Source organism: Capricornis sumatraensis, chromosome 14 (genome assembly GCF_032405125.1).
Source record: "Capricornis sumatraensis isolate serow.1 chromosome 14, serow.2, whole genome shotgun sequence".
Lineage (NCBI taxonomy): Eukaryota > Metazoa > Chordata > Mammalia > Artiodactyla > Bovidae > Capricornis > Capricornis sumatraensis.
The window spans coordinates 28,689,216-28,712,160 of record NC_091082.1 but is presented as its reverse complement, the minus strand read 5'-3'; the positions used below and the strand labels follow the sequence as shown (position 1 = coordinate 28,712,160).

The window sequence follows — 22,945 nt, the reverse complement described above, 5'->3', positions numbered from 1 at the left end:
TTATGAGTAGAAACAAGAATTAATAGATCAATGAAAGAGAATATGAGAAGGTAAAATTAAAACATGGGTTTTAAGGACATTAATGAAATTCACCTAAGTAATTTCCCCATTTATAACAGCTTCACAACTAAACTATTATCATACTGTCTGATACAAAAGAATACTTTTGCTGTGGCTCTTCCCCAAATCTGTACAGAAACCAAGGAAGCTTCATAATCACAAAATTCAGCTTCTTATTAGGCAAGTAACACATAAAAACGAACACAGAAATGACAGAAATAAAACGTCTAAGCTGGAAACTGACTTTATTACTGTGAAATCATATGAATAATTTCTAATTGATTTGTATTGGGCAGGAACCTTATATTCCAGAAGCATGGCCGTCTATTTATCACAATATTCTATATGACATATGGAAACTAATACATTGCTTCATTAATATTTACAGTCTTTCTCTAGTCATGGCTCAGAGATATTTAACATTCTAAAACATAAGCATTGATAATTATGTGTTTTACATTTTACTCTAATTTTTAATACTGCCAAGACTATTTAGTATAACTAACTTTTTAACTATGTACTCTTTTCTCTCTTTACCATTAGCATATCAATCAAATTTGCATTATTCTGGTTTGCTCATTTTATTAAAAGCGAATTCAGGGCACAATTGACTTTTCATTTGTTTAACAAGTGAAGAAATATTTACCCTGACAGCCATTGCATTGTAGAGATTCATCTTCATAGTGTAATATGCTAACTGTGAATCAAGAAAAAAAAAGATAGCATATATTTTAGTTTTACACAAAGACAATGCAGCCTATTTTTACATATAAAACATAAGAATCTTTATACATAATACATACTAAGAGTCCTAGGCTTAGAAAAATGAAATCAAACTTTGTATTGAAGAGATAGGCTTCCTAATACATAATGCAGGCTTAACCAGAAAAATCTATGGTAGTCAAACTAGGAGCTAATGGAGATATATGATCATAAAATGCTCTCCGCTGAGTTTGATAATCAATGGTGCTCTACTGAGAATAGAATAACAAAGCAGAAATATTCACAAGTGCTGGTGACACATAGTATTGTATGATTTATTCACTGGGGTTCTTTTAGCCAAAACTCACAGAAACATAAAAGGAATTCATATTTCAAGACGTCTGGTTTAATGAAAAATTCAAAGAAATGCTGTCTTCAGTCGAAATCGTTCAAGGATATGGATGCAGTGATGGAACAAAATTGTGCCTTCCAACCATCTGTACAAAATGTTATGTACTTAGCTGCCTCCTGAGTAATCCTTGGGAATTTTCTTTTATTTAATATTCATTTTAACACCATAAAATCATAAATACAATGATATCATGTTATAGCAAATCCCCTGATATAATGAAGACTTCCTAAAGCCTTGGTTTCTTTCTGGTATAGACACATTTATCTATTCATATACAAATCTCTGTGACAGTAAATATTTAGCAACAGAGCTTATTTCAATGAAAATATTGCTTTAAATAAAACTTTCACATCTGTTCTTTCCATTAAAAAGATATAATTAACATAATTCATGACAGTACAATAAACATTGAAATACATTTATTTTTCCACACAAAATATAGCTTTATCCATTTTTATTTAATCAAAACTGAATCAGAATAATAGAACTTGAGCCTGGATAATAGTTGTGAGGTTTCAGCAAAAATCAGAGGTAAGTGTCCTACCCTTTCATATAGGGGTTTTCTCCCCTGCAACAAACAGGAATTCATATAAAAGGGTTTCACTGTAATTAGTATTGTTTGAATTGCCTGATCTGATCCAAAGCAAATTGTCTGTGGAGAGCAGCAGGGCTGGATTATTTATCAACAGTCTGAGCAATTAGGAAACAGTTGGCTGCAATATGTTATTTACAAATGAACACAATGATGTTCCTTCATTTTAAATTCTCTTTCTTCCTTATAGCAAGCATGGCATAATTCCTGGTGTTTGAGGTGAATTTAAAATATTTACTTAAATATAGCATTTCCACAGGGCAAATATAGCCATTAAATATTTTTATACAAAAGAAACACATTGGAAGCTTTATGTTTGAAAAAGTTGGGTTCAGAAATGATATTATTTATCTTTTTTCATGCTCTTCTTCAGTTAGCAGCAGGGAGCTTTCAAGCCACAGCCCTGAGTTCAATTCCTAACCTTGCTCTTACCAGCTGGGTAGCTTGACATGGTACTTGAAGTCTCCCAGTCTCTATTTCTATCCTCATAAAATGATACATCACATACTCCACGGAGTTGTTGTGAAGAATAAAATGAGATAAAGTATTTAAGGTGCAAAGCTGATGGTCATTAGGAAAGGGATTGTCACTGTTATACATTTTGTGGCTCAAAGTATATAATTTAACTACAAGTAAAATTCCAAAGAGGCTTCCCTTGTAGCTCAGTCGGTAAAGAATCTGCCTGCAGTGCAGGAGACCCAGGTTCAATCCCTGGTTTGGGAATATCCCCTGGAGAAAGAAACGGCAACCCATTCCAGTATCCTTGCCTGGAAAAATCTCATGGACAGAGGAGCCTGGTGGGCTGCAGTCCATGGGGTCACAAAGAGTCGGGCATGACTGAGTGACTAACATGTACTTACTTAAAATTCAAAAAGGTATAAGAAGGTAAATTTTATTCTGAATGAAGAAGAGAGAAATATGTATGAACCTAAAGTTTAACAGGTGGCTCAGAGGTTAAAGCGTCTGCTTCCAATGCAGGACACCCGGGTTCGATCCCTGGGTCGGGAAGATCCCCTGGAGAAGGAAATGGCAACCTACTCCAGTATTCTTGCCTGGAGAATCCCATGGACTGAGGAGCCTGGTAGGCTACAGTCCATGGGGTCGCAAAGAGTCGGACATGACTGAATGACTTTACCTACCTAAAGTTTAACTAATTTTATATTTAAAAGGTAGAAAAGTACTTTGATTCTAAATTATCATTCTTATATGAAGCCCAGATTGATGTTACATTTATTCTCAATTTTTAGCCCAGATGCTTGAGGTGAAACACAGCATTTGAACACTGAATTAACCACTTGTTCACTATATTGGCTTTGTTATGTCACCGAGCTCAATTTTTACAAGGCTTCTAAAATTTTTTCTGGAAGTTGTTTTCCTTTAAAAGCAATTTTCTGAGTGCTTAATATCCATGTGGACCTTTCAGACAGGGCTGCTATTTGATGGGAATGGATCTGTGATATTGATGGGAGCATATTTCGTATTTGAGTTTCTTTTTTTTCTATCAGGTGAATTACAGCGCGGAGTGAGGGTGGGGATAAATGAGAAACACTCTCTTACAGGTCAAGTGATATTCAAAACTCACCATATCAGGTCCCAATTTTGTTCTCCAATTATCTCTCGCCATTGTCGTTTTGTAGTCGCTAAGTCATGTCTGACTCTTTGCAACCCCATGGACAGTAGCCCTCCAGGCTCCTCTGTCCTTGGGATTCTCCAGGCAAGAATACTTGAGTGGGTTGCCATGTCCTCCTCCAGGGGATCTTCTTGACTCAGGGATGGTACCCAGGTCTCCTGCACTGGTGGGCAGATATTTACCACTGAGCCACAGGGAAGCCCATCTCTCACCAGGCCACTCCTTTAAACCTCAATCTGATAAAATTATTATCTTTTCTTCACTTCCACACTCACACTACTACCTTTGCCTGAAACGTCTTATCATTCTTTTCTAACTGATCAAATTCTCTGTTTTTCTTGCAAGCATTTACAGGAGAAACCACCTTTTCTCCCCTACTCCAAGAAGCAGCTGGCATTCTCTCAGCTCCAGTGGATACCTACCTGCAAAGCAGTTCAGACCAGGAGGAAGTACTCCTGGAAAAACCACAACCACAATAAAAACCCAAAGAACAAACAAACAAAAAAACCTCACTGTTAACTCTCAAACTTATTACATTTGTTGTTTTCCCTCCATTTTTGGAGTTGTCAATTCTCCTCAGGTACACGCTTCCTTTCCTCCATGTCGCCTCCCTGCCCTGCTCCAATAAACCAAGCAAAAGATCTTACTCTTTACAACTCCAGTTGTTACCTTGAGACTTTTCAAATCCATGTATCCACAACACACTCAAATACTTGTTCTCACGACTGCCCCGTCTTTCTCAGTCCCAATGCTGTCCACTTACTTTCATAGCCATGTTCCAGACTCTGGGAACTAGATATGTTCCACCTCTTAAGTCTTAAACTCAGCAAATTCTCCTCCTTAACTCCCCGATGCCTTAATTTCTAATAAAGGTTTTTCCATCTAGTTTAGACAGACCTAGGACAGGTACTTCCTCTTCCTCAGTTTCAAGTTTCTTTTCCACATATTTTTATATACAACAGCTATAATGATATTTTGCTACATAAACATACCATAAATTAACCAATCTTTTCTGTTACTGTTGAGCCTTTAGGTTGGAGGCCAGGAAAATCTGAGTTTCAAATGCTCGATCATTTTCAAAAACAGAAAGTAATGCATATTTATAATAAATTTAAGTGATGTGTGTGTGTATGTGTGTGTTCGTATGTTCTGTTGTGTCCGACTCTTTTGTGACCCCATGGGCTGTAGCCCACAAGGCTCCTCTGTCCATGGGATTTCCCAGCCAAGAATACTGGAGTGGGTTGCCATTTCCTCCTCCAGGCGATCTTCCCAACTCAGGGATCAAACCCACATCTTCTGCGTCTCCAGCACTGGCAGGCCGGTTCTTTACCACTGAGTACCCGAGAAGCCTAAATTTGAATGATGCATCTACATAAACCTGCCCAGATCAACCGGCTTTATTTGCTAGGCCAGGCAATACAGTGGGACTATTTGCAGCAAAGAGATGACACTGGAAATTTGAGAAGCCATGCACATATGGCTAACAGATCTGGGGAGCCTGTGCCTTTGTTATTTTCCACATCAGCGCCATCCTCATTTTATAATTTTGAGTATGATCATTAAAATGATTTATTATCAAATAATCATGAGTATTTTGTGCCTATGCTTTTCCTTGTTCACTGGCCACTGATAGCAATACGGTCATTATCAACAGCTGATTGTTAAAATAACCTTTCTTCTTCCACCACACACAAAAAATTAAAAGCCAATTATATTGCTTCTCAAAGTTCATATATCTTTAAAAGCAAGTAAACTAAACTTATATTCATATAATTATAATGAAAATGTTAGTAAAGTTTTAAATTAATATTAGGAAGTCAGAGTCTTAAGTTATCCGGTCTTTCATATTTAAAATGCCAGATCCTGAGGGGGAAAAATAGATTATGTTTCAGCTTTCTGCTCTAACATTAAAGAGAGATAAATGTTGCCTTAATGTATAACTGACTTGAAAGCCCTGCAAACAGATTTGTAAAATGAGTTAGGCTATATATGGTACTTTCATTCCTCTAATGAAAAGAAATAAAATATCTGTACAAGCAACCATGTCAATCTCACCAGTTTTAAAAATAATGACCAAAATTTTATGCATTTTTACTATCTATTAAAAAACAAACCTGCTGGTATTTATCATGACATCACATAATGAGAGTCGACAGTAGATGATATCCTTTGTTCCATTTAAAGCTAACAGAATTTTTCTATTTTTACTTTTCTAAATATTAATCAAATACAAAAACTTCGTAAGAAGAACAGTAAAATGATAAGAAGTATATACGGATTGTGAGCGTTTTGGCAATAACATTATTTTTATAATTTGGAAGATAATCTATTTTTTAATGAGAGTTATTTTTATAAATTAAATGGTTCTATCATAGGTTAGTAATATTACTTTAACAAAAAGTTATAATCAAGTTCTGTTAATATGGTGGCCATATATGTTATTTACTGAATGAGCTCAATTTAAAAACATAACATTGAGCTGTTTAAATCTATAGTTTTATATATATATATATATATATATATATATACACACACATATATTTATCTCATGACAATGTATATAGAATTACTCATGTATATTAGGATAGCTGCTTTCAGAGTGTATACTTGATATTAAACACAATATAAACTATGTAATGGTAGAACATGGGTGGGCTTCCTATAGGTGGCACTAGTGGTAAAGAACCCACCTGCTCAATGCAGGAGACATAAGACATGCGGGTTCGATCCCTGGGTCAGGAAGATCCCCTGGAGGAGGACACGGCAACCTACTCCATTGCACTTGCCTAAGAATCCCATGGACAGAGGAGCCTGGAAGGCTACAGTCTACGGAGCTGCAAATAGTTGAACACAACTGAAGTGACTTAGCAGGAATGGTAAGAGGAAATTGAAAAGGATAACAAGATGTATACAGTTGTCCTGTATAGGTTATATTGGTGAATTCACTCAGATAACACTCAAAGTGCTAGTTTTCCAAAAGAGACAGATGATATATTTCAACATTATTCTGGTACTATCATCTACAGAAATGACTGTATTCACGTCACCATTTATGAAACAAAACAAGGAGTGGTAAAGACAGGCTACTTAGAACATTATGCAGTTGAAAACAAGAAGGGCACCAAAACAGTGGGACCAGTCGAGTACCCAGTGGGAAGAGCAGGCTGCAGTGAAACCACAGCAGGAATCCAGCAGGCCTGAGCACACACACCGGGTGACTGGCCTGAGCACACACACTGTTAACGGAAAAGAAGAGTCAGAGCACATCCTTATTAACAGGGAAGATTTTCAAGGTTACGAATCAATAGTCCTCAGTTCTTCAGATGGACAAATTTGGGTTATGTTGCCAGATACAGCATTATAAAAGTCAGCAGGAAGACCTGAAATGGAGATTGAAAATTAAAATAAACAAAATAAGCTGTCATCCAGGAAGGAAAAAGGAATCAAATCACAAAGGAAAATTGAAATGGTTCTGTTATGTCGGGTCAGTGAGGGAATGATAGTGGAGAATGCATAACGCTTCAGGACTGGATAAGTCAGCTGGTGTTCCTTTGAAAATTATGTAAAAGCTGGATGGAAATATTTTGGTATAGTAGAATTTTAAGGTTCTGCCTAAAAATACAGAACCCATCTAAAATAGAGATCCTAGGATTTCTGACTTTCCACAATTTACTTTCCGTTTGACCTTTGCCACATGTGAGACTGTTGATAACTCCAAGATTTCTAACAGTTTTCTCCTTTGGTTCCTGTGATATTGTGTCTCTGCTTTTCTGTTTATTATCTACCTATAATTCCCTACCTCTACCTAAATCCTACTAATGCATTCCATAAGCCTCAATTCTTGGCCCTCTGCTCTACTGTTCAGATACTTTTCCATCAGGTAGAAAATCCTGCCATCTTATACTGATGGCTCTAAAACCTTTATCTCCAGTTCTGACTCTTCAGCTAAAAGTTCTCTTTAATAAGCATTTGTTCAGTGCTAATTATAATGTGCCAGCCACTCTGCTGAGAGATAGCAAAGTCGCCTTACAAGATACCACCACATGGAGGTGTCCTAACATCATCACAGACTCAGAATCTCAGAATTTCATTTTGTAAAAGCTTCACTGAATGTCCAACTCAGAATGTTTTCTTATCAACATCCATGCTTTTGTTGTCATTACAATCATTAATCAGCTTTACTGAGAAAAAAAAAAGAAAGAAAGAAAGAAAGAATGCAGCCATCTCAGTAGCTTATAAAACAAAATGCTTATTTCTCACTCACATTACCTGTGGGCTAAGCTTCCCTGTGGCTATAGTCCACAACACATGGCTTAGCCCAAAACCAATGCAATGGGGAGGAATCACTCCTTTACAAGGAAGGGGGTAGGGAAGAATTTTTGGCACACATGAATACTACCCACCTGCTGTGTTGGCCATAGTGAGGTCTCCAACTTATGTCCCTATGAGTAATTAATTTATCCAGTTAGCAAAAGATTCTGCAGGCTTTCTATATAACATTTACTGTGATCGTTTGAGATGTAATAACTAGAACAGTCATTGCCTCTCAGGAGGTCCCAGTCAAATGAGAGACGTCAGTAAACAACCAGATCACAGTGACACGAATACCTACAGGAGCAAAGCATGAGGAAGGCACACCTCCTACCATTCCACGCTCAACCTCAGGAGATCAGGGAAGGACAATCTTTAAGTAAAGTCTTGAGGCATGAGTAGGCATTCAGACCAATAGGAAGCAGTCAGAGTGAAGAAGGGCATCCAGGCAAAGTAAATAGCATTTGCAAGAAGGCTGTAGGGCACAGCATAACTTAGCAACGGCAAATGGTTTATTTACAATGTTGTGTTAGTTTTAGGTGTGCGGCAAGGTGCATCAGGTATGCATACCCATATATCCACTCTTTGTTTAGACGGTTTTTCCCATAAATAGGTCATTAGAGAGTATTAAAGTAGAGTTCTCTGTGCTATACAGTAGGTTCTTATTAGTTATCTCTTTTATATATAGTAGTGAATAGAGTATATTTATACAGATGTAGCAAGAAGTAAGGGTAAATAAGGGATCATGAGACAATGAAAATCCACCATGTCATGTCAAAGAGTGTGAATTTTACAGTGTTCTACGACGAGGACTGTAGGAGTAAAATTACTCTTGATTCCTAGTTTAGGTCGGAATCAAGAGACTTTTCTGAGAGACAATGCCAAGCAGTTGATGACTGAAAGGAGACAGAAGGTGGGGAAAAGAGTGTGGCGAGGAGTCGAGAATGAGATTGGATTTCTGGCTGAATGGTTGTGCCATTTACTTGAATAAAGGTATACAAAAGGAGGAATAACTTTGGAGTGCCTCAGGGACCTCCAGAAAAAGATTTTTAGAAGGTAGGTAGCATAGGCAATGGCACCCCACTCCAGTACTCTTGCCTGGAAAATCCCATGGGTGGAGGAGCCTGGTAGGCTGCAGTCCATGGGGTCGCGAAGAGTCGGACGCGACTGAGCGACTTCACTTTCACTTTTCACTTTCATGCATTGGAGAAGGAAATGGCAACCCACTCCAGTGTTCTTGCCTGGAGAATCCCAGGGATGGGGATTCTCAATCCCCTGTGGGCTGCCGTCTATGGGGTCGCACAGAGTCGGACACGACTGAAGCGACTTAGCAGCAGTAGCAGCGGCAGCATATGGATATACAGGGATCAGAAACTGGGAACTTTAGTCCCATCTTTTAAACTCCTTGAGTCTCCATGTCTTCATCTATAAAAAGAAGATAGAACACCTGCATTTTCTACTTGACAGACTATTACTGGAAAATATGAAGCAATGAGTGTAAAATATGTTTTTAAACAAGAAAGGCCCTTAAAAGTATAGGAAATTTTTTGATAAAAGTCACATTCAGCTCCTTACCAATGTTCTGCTAGTCCTCAACCTCTCTCCAGCCACCTATATCAACATCCTCACCATTTCCTGTTACACCATGCACATTCCCAGTTTCAAACCTTCATTCACGTGGTTCCTAATTGAAATATCCTTGCCTCTCCCCAACCTATAGTTTCCTGATCCCCAGAGGTTCAGCATAAATCTCACCACTTTGACCTTCAGAGATAACATTAACTTCCTACCTGAGTGCTTATTATCTGCCTGTGTGTGTTTGGTGGGGGAGTACCTTTTAAATTGACTTGCCTTTTTAATTAATTTTCTGTATTTAATAGATAATATATTCACATTGTTTAAAATTCAAAACCTACCAAAGGGTTTACAGTAAAAAGTCTATTTCTTATGCTTAGTCCTGAAGTACTCGGTTCTCTTCTCCTCCAGGCAATTAATATCATTTTCCTGGGATCCTTCCTTAGAAAAGCAAATTAAAATCAGTGTCTTTCAGATCATGCCCTCCTGGCTCAGATGACAACAGAGGCCACAAGGAAAGAGACCAACCAATTCTGCTTCCAGTTTCCAAAATAGCTATACTGTTTGCACCTGTTTTTAGCATATGGGCATTAAAAAGTTTGCTAAATTTTAGTTAAGGGGGAGTTCTATTACAAAAGTTTTAAAATCACTAGTTATATCATTCATTTTATAACCTAATATATAGTATATGGCATTATTACTATTATTGTATGCAGCTGTTAGGCAAAAAAAATTATGCAGAATAAATTTAGAAATGGTGGTTTAAAGATAGCTGATATAGGACTATATGTGTGACAATGTATACTAATGTACATGACAGGATAATTAACATAGATTCAAACACTATCCATAATTCACGCCCCACTCCCAACTCACAAGAGTAGCAGGTCCTTTTATGCATTTTTGCTTCAGTCAGTTCATATGTGACTGTCTATCCCCAGCTTTGCTCCCCTAAAACCTGAGCTCTGAGAAATCATAGTGAGGGGGTGGGGAACATTAATGGGAGAAACATGGACAGAAAAAGAGAAATAATGAAGAAAATATTCCAAATGCCTGGGAAAGAGTGGGGCATTAACTTTTTGTAATAATACAACATTTGGCATTCCTTTGCTCCTGAAAAAGTGAAAGAAATTGTTAGTCATTCGGTCATGTCTGACTCTGCAACCCCACGGACTGTAGCCCGCCAGGCTCCTCTGTCCATGGGATTATCCAGGCAAGAACCCTGGGGTGGGGCGCCATCCCCTTCTCCAGGAGATCTTCCCGATCCAGGGGTCAAATGTGGGTCTTCAGCACGGCAGGCAGATTCTTTACCATCTGAGCCACCAGGGAAGTCTGGGATGTGGCTAAAACTCTAGGGATAAACTTGGTGGCATCTATGGAGGAAACGGGATTCTGAACACCAGGGAAGATTCCAGATCTGGCAAAAATTCCCTTGCCCTTTACGTGGCGGAATTGTCATGGAGTCCTCGAAGGATGAATCCTGAAGGACTGAACACATAAGCCTGGACAATAGATATCTTATGAATGAAGACTGGACAAAGGTCAGGATTCCTGCTCTGGGGGCACTACTTAAGTCTCACAGGACCTCTGTATAAACCCGAAAAGGGAAATCTTCAATAATGATTGAGACTGAACTGCCTACCTACCTCTTCAGGTAAGGGTTTTGGAATCAAATCAAATTGGGTTTGAACTTTTCTCCACTTACCTCTAACTATGTATCCTTGGGGAAGAAACCATCTCTGGGCCTAAAACTATAAAATGGTGATATTATTCACAGGACTGGCATAGACTTTAGTTGGTATTGTTGTTGTTGTTTAATTGCTAAGTCATGTCTGACTCTTGCGACCCCATGGACTGTAGCATGCTAGGCGCCTCTTCCGTGGGATTTTCTAGGCAAGAATACTGGAGTGGCTTCAGATTTCCTTTCCCAGGGATTTTTCTGACCCAGGGATTGAACCCATGTCTCCTGCTTGGCAGGTGGATTCTTCACCACTGAGCCACCTGGGGAGCCCTTAGTTGGTGTACACGTTCAGTTCAGTTCAGTCAGTTCAGTTCAGTCCCTCAGTTGTGTCCAACTCTTTGCGACCCCATGAATCGCAGCACTCCAGGCCTCCCTGTCCATCACCAACTCCTGGAGTTCACTCAGACTCGTGTCCATCGAGTCAGTGATATCATCCAGCCATCTCATCCTCTCTTGTCCCCTTCTCCTCCTGCCCCCAATCCCTCCCAGCATCAGAGTCTTTTCCAATGAGTCAACTCTTCTCATGAGGTGGCCAAAGTACTGGAGTTTCAGCTTTAGCCTCATTCCTTCCAAAGAAATCCCAGGGCTGATCTCCTTCAGAATGGACTGGTTGGATCTCCTTGCAGTCTGAGGGACTCTCAAGAGTCTTCTCCAACACCACAGTTCAAAAGCATCAATTTTTTGGCGCTCAGCTTTCTTTACAGTCCAACTCTCACATCCATACATGACTACTAGAAAAACCATAGCCTTGACTAGATGGACCTTGGTCGATCAAAGTAAAGTCTCTGCTTTTGAATATGCTATCTAGGTTGGTCATAACTTTCCTTCCAAGAAGTAAGTGTCTTTTAATTTCATGGCTGCAGTCACCATCTGCAGTGATTTTGGAGCTCCCAAAAATAAAGTCTGACACTGTTTCCACTGTTTTCCCATCTATTTGCCATGAAGTGATGGGACCAGATGCCATGATCTTCATTTTCTGAATGTTCAGCTTTAAGCCAACATTTTCACTCTCCTCTTTCACTTTCATCAACAGGCTTTTTAGTTCTTCTTCAATTTCTGCCATAAGGGTGGTGTCATCTGCATATCTGAGGTTATTGATATTTCTCCCGGCAATCTTGATTGCAGCTTGTGCTTCTACCAGCCCAGCGTTTCTCATGATGTACTCTGCATATAAGTTAAATCAGCAGGTTGACAATATACAGCCTTGACGTACTCCTTTTCCTATTTGGAACCAGTCTGTTGTTCCATGTCCAGTTCTAACTGTTGCTTCCTGACCTGCATATAGGTTTCTCAAGAGACAGGTCAGGTGGTCTGGTATTTCCATCTCTTTCAGAATTTTTCACAGTTTATTTTGATCCACACAGTCAAAGGCTTTGGCATAGTCAATAAAGCAGAAAGAGATGTTTTTCTGAAACTCTCTTGCTTTTTTGATGTCCAGCAGATGTTGGCAGTTTGATCTCTCGTTCCTCTGCCTTTTCTAAAACCAGCTTGAACATCAGGGAGTTCACGGTTCATGTATTGCTGAAGCCTGGCTTGGAGAATTTTGAGCATTACTTTACTAGCATGTGAGATGAGTGCAGTTGTGCAGTAGTTTGAGCATTCTTAAGTATATAAAATGCTTAGTACAATATTTCACTCTCACTAGTCAGCCAGTAAATGGCAGCTATTTTAATCTCATTTAGTAATTATATGCCAAGATCAGATTATGTTATTTACTGAGATATTTATGTTAGGTACTATGCACACAATGGCAAAAACAGGTAAATAAGTAAAATAGATATGTTCAAAAACACCTTACAGGTTAACAGATTTAAAAACCATCAAGAACCAATTTAACTGAGGAAAATTTCCATTTTTTTTCAAGAACCCAAAGATAATTAGATCCAAATCTGGAGAATAACTTGGTGATCATGCTGAGTGACATTCTTTGTGATTCAGTTGAGACCTTAAAGTAACAAAACAAATTTTCTTGGGTGGCTCATTACTTGAACTTTTAAAGATATTTTTTTCAGCAACTCCAATATCATTAGAACAAATATAGATTCCAAAGTTGAATATTTTGACAACAGTCACTGAAATGTATACATTTTCATATGCTTGATTAAAAGGAGATGTCAATCATTCATAACCATCTGGATGGTGACTTGTGAGTAGAAATAGCAGCATTAAAGTTAAGTCAGTAATGTTCAAGGAAAGCCATACGCATAAGTATACACTACAGCCTTGTCTACACAAAGACATAGATCTCATGATGAATGATAATAAATAATGAGGCTAAAGACACTCATTATTCCATAGAAAACAACTTAATTTTTGATCATTCTGTTTAAGTAACCTGACTCTATTAAAAATTGATTTGCAGGAGCTCCGACTCACCAAATCTGGGAAAATTTGAGCAGCAAACCAATTAGTGATAATTTATTATAATCCATTAAACAAAATAGGAACTCATGAATTAAAACTGTTACAAACAAATGAATGAATGAATAAAGAGGAAAAAGTCTCTTTCTTATATGAAAATGCCAACAAGAAAATGTGGAAGAAATGACAAGGTTAGGAAAATCACTATTTGACAAATTTAATAATTCTTACTCTAGTACGAATCATAATGACATGGTAAATCTAGAATAAAAAATTTTGGTGATGAAGAAGATATATACCCAATCTTAAAACACTGCCTCTTAAGACAAAAATAGCAAATCTAAAAGTGTGAGAGATACTACCTTAAATTATCAAATTTAGCATCAACTGCCATGAGACAAACTGACATCATATGGTTCCTAATATGATGTATTGACATGTATTGTAATATAAAATGTATAACCTCACTAACAATGAAGAAACATAAACCAAAACTGAGGAATAATATAAAAAATAATTATTCTATACTCTTCAAGAATAAAGGTCATGAAAAGCATAGATAGACCAAACACATTAAAGGTAACTAAGGAGAAACAACAACTAAATACAATGTGAAACACTGGTTTATTCCCTGGAAAAGATGTGTTTGCTATAAGTTAAATCATTAGGACAATCAGTGAAATATGAATAGAATCTAAAGAACAGACAATTGATTTGTACAGATGTCAGTTTCCTGATTTTGATCATTTTAATATGGTTATGTAGAAAATATCCACTGATGAATTGAGAGGTAAGGGGCACTTTCTATAACTTTGTTTAAATGATTCAAAACAGCAGTGGAAAAAAACACAAAAATACAAATAGAGAGGTAAAAGAAAATTATATAGTATATTTGTACACTTGAATATAAGAATATAGGAGAATTAAGAATAATTCTTAGGAGATAATAGGAGAAATTAAGGATATAGGAGAAATTAAGACTATAGGAAAATTCCTTGTCCTATTTTTGCAACATTTCTATAAATGTGAAATTATTTCAAAATTTAAAAATCACTTTGTAAGTAGCCTTAAATGATGTAAGAGATTAGTGTTCTAGACAAGAAAACCCATGCTAACAATTCATGACATTAATGAGATATCCTTTTGTTTATTGCAGACATGTAAGTGAGCTATTCAACCAGGTAAATTAAAAGAATAAAATTTTCCTTGGTATTAGTGGATTCTTAAAATTTGAAGTGACATATATTAATTAACTGGGAATATATAGTATTAAACAGGAACTTAAGAGAATTATGGTATTTAGAGAATCTACCACTAAAATAGGTTCCCCAGTAGGGACATCAGATCTACTCTATAAAAATATCACAGTGATTTTAAACCTAGCTGTGAGAGAGATCCAATACTTGTAAAAATTTGTGCCAATGTCTTAAAAAAAAATACTTTATTTCATGAAATCTAAAGTATTAGGCTCTTCTCTAAACAGTTCCTTTATTTTATTAACATGTTTTACAATTTTCTCACCAAAGGTGAATACATTATTTTTTTAACTTTTAATTGGAGGATAATTGCTTTACAACGTTTTGTTAGTTTCTGCCACACATCAACATGAATCTGCCATAGGTATACATATGCCTGGCGTGCTGCAGTTCATGGGGTCACAAAGAGATGGACATGACTCAGTGACTGAACAATAACAATACATATATTCCCTCCCTTTTATTATTTAGTTGTCTACTTATTTTTTCTTTTCTCCCTCTATGTCTTCTAACTTCATTTAAATGCCTCTAATAAAGAATAAATTAAGAAAAAATTTAAACTATTATAGTGGAAAGCATAACAAATCAGAAAATTAGTGAAGGAGGAGAATGATTAGAAACCTCCTCATTTTATATCAAAAAATTATTTTTCCTAATTTCTAAAATCTCTGAACTGAAGTGTAAGTTGGCATGTTATCTCATACTTCTGCAAGTCTATTGGTGGGTATAGATGATTGTGTTATGCTACACTTATTAAGGTAAATCTTCAAAATCTTCGAAGAGTCAATCAAAGGGAACGATAAGTAGTGCAGAGAGAACCTGCCTTACATTTTCCTTTGCAGAATTAATTTGGGGCACTTTAACCAATGTTTACTAACTGTTTGGTGAGCCAGAGATTAGTCTAAATGTTGGTGGACTAAAAATGAACAAGCTACAATGCTTACTCTGAAAAACCTCACCATCTAGAAAATGGAAAGGATCTTCAACAAATAAGTACATACAAATACATATGCTGTAAAGAGTACTTTAACAAAAATAAAATATCTGATATAGTTTGGGTACAAAGAAGTTAGTCATCAATTTTTCACGGAAAAATCAGGAACGTCTTCTCAGAAGTCTCATTCTAAAAATTAAGCTCAATTTTGTTCTCATACAAATATTATCAATAACTCAAAAACTACTATAAATGTGACTGATGTGAATAAATTACAATAAATTATATAATCCAAATGCTAACATATATAAATTTCAGAATATTTACCTTCACAATTGCTTGATATTGTTGTCTGCCTAAGTAACCTCTCCATTGTTTCTGAATAATTGTTGCTACTCTGTGTAAATACCTAGGTAGAAAATATGCTTATTAGTATGCTTTCATTGAAACAATGATATATTTTCAATTTCTGCCTAGAACATTCCTTTCCACATATTCAAGAAATCAAATTCAAAGACAAGTTTATGCGTACTTTTAATGACAGTATGGAGGTTCTCCAAAAAACTAAAAATATAACTACCATATGATCCAGCAATCCATCCCCGGGTATATATCTGAAGAAAACAACAACACTAATTTTAAAAGATAAATGCACCCTAATATTCATAGCAGTATTACTTACAATTACCAAGATATGGAAGCAACTTATGTGTTCATCAAAAGATGAATGGATAGAGAAGATACTATATATTTTACATACAAACACACACACACTACAGTATTGCTCAGCTATAAAAAAGAATGAAATTTTGCCATTTCCAACAACATGGCTGGAACTGGAGAGTATTATGCTTAGGGAAATTAGTAAGACAAAGAAAGCCAAATACTATATATTATCACTTATACATAGAATCTAAAAAATAAAACAAGCTAGTGAAAGTTAAAAATAAAAGCAAAAGAAGAATTTCAGACATAGAGAATGAACTAATCAGTGGGGAGAGGGAAGGGGGGAAATAGACAGAGGTAGGGAATTAAGAGGGAATACTATGTATAAAATAAATAAGCTACAGAGATATACTGCAGCACAGGGAATATACTCAATGTTTTATAACCACGTGCTGTGCTTAGTTGATCAGTTGTGTATGACTCTGCGAACCCATGGACTGAAGCCCGCCAGGCTCCTTTGTCCAAGGGGATGCTCCAGCAAGAATACTGGAATGGGATGCCGTGCCCTCCTCTAGGGGATCTTCCCAACCCAGGGATTGAATGCAACTTTCCCGCATTGAAGGTGGATTCTTTACCTTCTGAGCCACCAGGATGGAATATAATCTATAAAAATTGTGTATCACTATGAAACTAATTGAGTAAATTACTTAAAAAAATAAATCAAAAGTAAATTAAGAAGAAGAATATAATGAAAGACTATAGCACAGGCCATAGTGACATGTTGAGAAATAAGCCAGGCAATATTGATGTGAATCACTACAAGTACTTTGAAATAATTCCTGAAGCCAAGAAACACTTTCCTTTTTCATACTCATGTTCCTCAGTCTATCCCAAGTAATGTCATTTTAGTCTGTTGAATTAAAAAATACTCTGCTGTCATGTTCCTATTTGGCATAGTGGCCAAAAGAGAAACCTCATCTTCCTCCTTTTACTTCCATGTCTGGCTCCTACTAGTTAATATAAGAAAGACTACAGTATAACCCCTAGCTCACCAGCTGACTTATAATGGACTAGTCATATTCTTTCTCCACCTCACCAAGGGCAATATTTTTCAGAATTGATGAGAAACTGAAGGAAATTTGAGCACTGAAGAAAAAGTGGAAACAGTTAAGATAGGGATCAACTTTGGTCTCTCTGTAATCAGAATGGTATCATTTTGGCACCATTTGTCTTTATTTACCAACATGTTGGAGAGGATTGGAATAGTTTCTGTTTTGTTTTGTTTTGCTTTGTTTTTCTTTCTTACCAGTCAATAAATTCATTGCTATAAAAATACAGGTTCAGTCATTTGTCAAATCCTATGGAACCTGCAGAAAATAATCTGATCAAGTATACTTATAACATTGAGAATTTTCCAGCGATATGGTCAATATCATTTAGTATTTTGATACATAAGAAACAAGGAGCAAAAAGAGCTATGTCTTTAAAGGACATCATATAAGTTATTAACTTCATTACAAGTAAAAAAAAATATTTGCAATGAGAACTACATGAATAAATTACATTTTGTAAGGAGTATATTTTTATGGTATATCTGAGGTTTCCATGGAAAAATCAATATACCTGATATATGCTCGAACTTGACATCCTCGAAACCAGCTCTGGATTTTAACTGCTGCATCATTCTCCTTTTTTTGAAATACATCCACAACACTAAAAACAAATTTTTTAAAGCATTTCATTAGTAACTAATATAATTATAAAGCAAATCAACCTGTTACACTTAATTTTTAACTTATTCCAAAAGGATAATCATAACTCAAATGTTATTTTAAATGAAATTAAAATGCTAAATTGGAGAAGGAAATGGCAACCCACTCCAGCATTCTTGCCTGGAGAATCCCACGGACAGTGAAGCTTAGTGGCCTACAGTCCATGGAGTCGCAAAGAGTCAGACACGACTGAAGCTACTTAGTACAAAATGCTAAATAAAGAAAATATTTCAGAAACAATGAGCTATGTTTAAAAAATTAACCTTTCTCTGAGAGACCATGTGCTTTCAATAGCTTTACTTTTTTATTTTTATAATCATCTATTTGCAACTAATTAATTTGCCAGTGGTATTTATAAGGAAATTTAGAAAGCAATGTGCTATTTTGTCATTATTTTTAAACATAATTATTTGAATTTATTTTTTTAAATGCCACTACATATATCATGCAAGATTAAAATCCTCACATATTTCACTCACTGCATAAGTTAAATGAATTGCCTCTAAGTAAAATAAATTCATCATTTTGCCTGTTCTAGATAGAGTTCTGAGGTCTACTTCAATTACGGAGTCAGGGGGCAGGGTCATAGGCCTCATAAAGAGACAAGAAATTCAGTCTTTAGATTTTACTGACTTACAAGGAAGAAAAAGTTTTACTCAAGACAGATCTCCATCTTAATTTTTTCAGTCATTACAATTCTCTCCCCATCCCCATTTGATAAGGTCCTATTGCTTATGGAAATTACTATGAAACACAGAGTAATTTCTCTCCTATAACATTGGCTGGCAAAAAATTAGCACTCTCTGTCTACTGAATAAATAAAGAATTGCTAGTCATTTACTTTTCACTTGTTAAAAAATTCTCTCAAAAATTCTCTCAAGAATTCTCTCAAGATTATTTTTCATTTTCATTGCTAGATTAAATATATGGATTTTATTGAAAATGAAAGCGTTAATCGGTCAGTCGCGTATGACTCTTTGCGACCCCATGGACTGTAGCTCACCAGGCTCCTCTGTCCATTGGATTCTCCAGGCAAGAATACTGGAGTGGGTGGCCATTCCCTTCTCCAGATCTTCCTGACCCAGGGATCGAACCTGGGTCTTCTGCATTGCAGGTGGATTCTTTACCATCTGAGCCACCAGAGAAGCCCAATAAATTCAGACAATTAGAACAAAAACAGAATGGAAAAAAGAATACTTCAAAAATACTATGAAGTTGACTGAGAAAAAAATGGCAATTAAACCATCAGTGACAAAGAGTTAAAGAAACAAGCAGAAGGATTATCTGTCTACTAGGTAATCAGGAAGTAGAGTTATCTAGAAAGACTAATTGAAAAGGATTTACAAAAGCAGGGAGAAGAACAAAAATTATGCATCAAGTCAGTGACCCAGATGTTGAAAATAGTAGTGAAAAATTATACAACTCAGTATAAGGGTTAGTAGAAGTAAAGCATAAACTGTAAAACCTACACAAGAGAATAGCCACTCTACCAGATCAAGAAAGGCGTCGAGATAAGACAACTGTTGCTGTTGATGCTGTTGTTGTTTAGTCACTAAGTCGTGTCCAACTCTTTGTGACCCTCATGGACTGTAGCCCTCCAGGCTCCTTGGTCCAAGGGATTTCCCAGGCAAGAATACTGGAATGGGTTGCCATTTTCTTCTCCAGGGGATCTTCCCAAGCCAAGGTTAGAACCTCCATCTCCTTGCAATAAAATTTACTGGACATAATTGTGTGGTGACACGTTAGACAATTAGGAGTAGAAGAAAAGAAAGTTTGGCTCCAGAGACATAATGGATATAATTCCCTTTTTTTTTTTTGCCACACAATATGTGGGATCCTAGTTCCCCAATCGGCAATCAAACCTGTGCCCTCTGCATTAGAAGCATGGAGTCTTAACCACTGAACCAACAGGAAGTCCCAAAGAATGTCATTCCTAACACCCAACTTTTGTCTTCCCAGAGCTGCTTCCTCTAGGGGACTGCATGCCACCTGCCGCACTGAATCTCTGTGAAGAATGCCACTTGCAAACTCCCTGACTATATCTTTCAGGGTATGGACATCTACCCCATTTTAGGATGATGGAGCTGCTGAGGACTCAACAGGAGCCCGCATGCTCTTAGAAACTTGAAGCCTGGGGTGATTATGGGTAAAAGACAGCCAGATGTCTGAACAACTCTGTTAAAAGAAATAAAGAGAATAATAATATCCTGTGCATGCTAAGTTGCTTCAGTCGTGTCTGACTCTTTGCGACCCTAAGATCTACAGCCCTCCAGGCTTCTCTGTCCATGAGATTCTCCAGGCAAGAATACTGGAGCGGGATGCCATGTCCTCCTCCAAAGAATCTTCCAGACTCAGGGATCAAACCTGCATCTTTTGTGTCTCTACAATGGCAGGTGGGTTCTTTACCATTAGCGCCACCTGGGAAGCCCAATAATATCTTAAATAAACGAATACATCATGTGCCAGCACTATTCCAACCGTTTTACATACCACTGAGTTAACTCATACATAATTCCTTTCAACACCTCAATGGAGTAAATAAGCATGCTCATTTGACAGAGGAAGATACTGAGACAGACATAAGTGTAGTGATATGCCCAAGGTCACGTGTTGGTTGGTGTCAGAGTCAAATGTTGATTCTAGGCAATCTGGCTCTTGAGGCTGCATTCTTAACCATCACTTTCCCTAAAGGTGAAGAGGAATGATGAGAACAGGAGAAAGGAGGGAAGGAAAAGGAATAAAGAGCAAGAAAGAAAAGGCGAGAGGCAAAAATGCATGTGAGCCTTTTCCAAATATAATATTGAAATTTCGTGGCATAAAATATCACCAATCTCCTTAAAATTGTAAGATAAAAGATGAAGATGTGGAAAAACACCAACAAAAACCAAAAATTTCTCACTATACTATCTACCATGAGAATGAATACAATAGCTTGCTCCCTGGAAGAAAAGCAATGACGAATCTAGACAGCATACTAAAAAGCAGAGACATTACTTTGCTGACAAAGGTCCATATAGTCAAAGCTATCGTTTTTTCAGTAGTCCTGTACAGATATGAGAGTTGGACCATAAAGAAGACTGGAAGCTGAAGAACTGATGCTTTCAAACCGTAATGCTGGAGAAGACTCTTGAGAGTCCCTTGGACTGCAAGAAGATCAAACCAGTCAAACCTAAAGGAAATAAAGTATTCATTGTATTCATTGGAAGGACTAATGCTGAAGCTCCAATACTTTGGCCACCTGATGAGAAGAGCTGACTCACTGGGAAAGACTGATGCTGGGAAAGAATGATGGCAAGAGGAGAAGGGGGTGACAGAGGATAAGATGATTGAATGGCATCATTGACTCAATAGGCATGAGTTTGAGCAAACGTCAAGAGACAGTGAAGGACAGGGAAGCCTGGCATGCTGCAGTCCACGGGGTTGCAAAGTGTTGGACATGACGGAGCAACTCAGCAACAACAAGGCACTCATGTATGTGGCCAAAAAGAAACAATTTGGTCTTTGAACACATACAGAAAACTTTCACCTACACAAGTTCAAAGTCACAAAACTTCAGAAATGTTTGTTAGAGCTGCACACATATACACATTGTAGTAAAATTACAATGGAATGGTGAAAATACAAATCTCAGGACAGACATGGAGCAATTTCTAAGACTTGTCGTGTCTTCATACACTGGGAATTCCATAACGGGAAAACTAAAGACCTTGTGCAATTGTTACTACATTTGAAAGAAAGAAAAAAAAGAAGAAACTGAAAAAAAATCAATACAATTGAAGAGCAGCAAAAGACAGCCAATTTACAGAAAAGAAAATACAAGCAACTTTCACTTTTAGAAGCCCTTGACCTGGGTTCTAGGTATATTTTCACTTTGAGACCTATATATAACAAACTCATCTTGTAAATGCCAATGTATATTTCAGGAAAAATTATATTGAAACAAACACTTCCTTAGAGTTTTGGAAAACGTTCCTTTAGTCAAAAAGCTGAAGGTAGGCATTGATGAATGGTTTCCAACGTTAAATTTTACTGTGAAATGTCATCACTTTTCCAAAAAACATAAGCATATTATATTTTGTTCTGAACAGTGAAGTAGTTAATGTTACTTCCACAAAATATGTTAATTTTCTGTTCCTTTAAGGCAAGGTGAAAGAGGAAGTATTACCTTTATATACAAAGCTATTTATTTATAGAATTTTGGTACAACATACATAGAAAAACACATAAAAGATTGATGTAACAAATGGCATTGAAGTGTCTTTAATAAAATGAATTAAGAAAACTGTTTTTTTTTTCTTTATTTTACTTTATAATACTGTATTGGTTTTGCCATACATTGACATGAATCCACCATGGGTGTACATGCGATCCCAAACATGAACCCCCCTCCCACCTCCCTCCCCACAACAACCCTCCGGGTCATCTCCGTGCACCAGCCCCAAGCATGCTGTATCCTGCGTCGGACACAGACTGGCAATTCGATTCTTACATGATAGTATACATGTTTCAATGCCATTCTCCCAAATCATCCTACCCTCTCCCTCTCCCTCTGAGTCCAAAAATCCGCTATACACATCTGTGTCTTTTTTGCTCTCTTGCATACAGGGTCATCATTGCCATCTTTCTAAATTCCATATATATGTGTTAGTATACTGTATTGGTGTTTTTCTTTCTGGCTTACTTCACTCTGTATAATCGGCTCCAGTTTCATCCATCTCATCAGAACTGATTCAAATGTATTCTTTTTAACGGCTGAGTAATACTCCATTGTGTATATGTACCACAGCTTTCTGATCCATTCATCTGCTGATGGACATCTAGGTTGTTTCCATGTCCTGGCTATTATAAACAGTGCTGCAATGAACATTGGGGTACATGTGTCTCTTTCAATTCTGGTTTCCTCAGTGTGTATGCCCAGCAGTGGGATTGCTGG

At 36.9% G+C, this 22,945-nt stretch overlaps 1 protein-coding gene across 1 annotated transcript in view; it reads right to left on the bottom strand.

The window, feature by feature from the left end:
* The window catches only part of SPATA17 (spermatogenesis associated 17), a 236,439-nt gene that overhangs the window by 186,394 nt on the left and 27,100 nt on the right, over positions 1–22,945 (bottom strand). The window contains exons 2-4 of the mRNA XM_068986427.1: positions 17,864–17,953; positions 15,902–15,983; positions 707–757 (exon numbers count right to left, since the gene is read on the bottom strand). Of these exons, the coding sequence (XP_068842528.1) occupies positions 707–757; positions 15,902–15,983; positions 17,864–17,953 (223 nt within the window). The remainder of the gene's footprint in view (positions 1–706; positions 758–15,901; positions 15,984–17,863; positions 17,954–22,945) is intronic.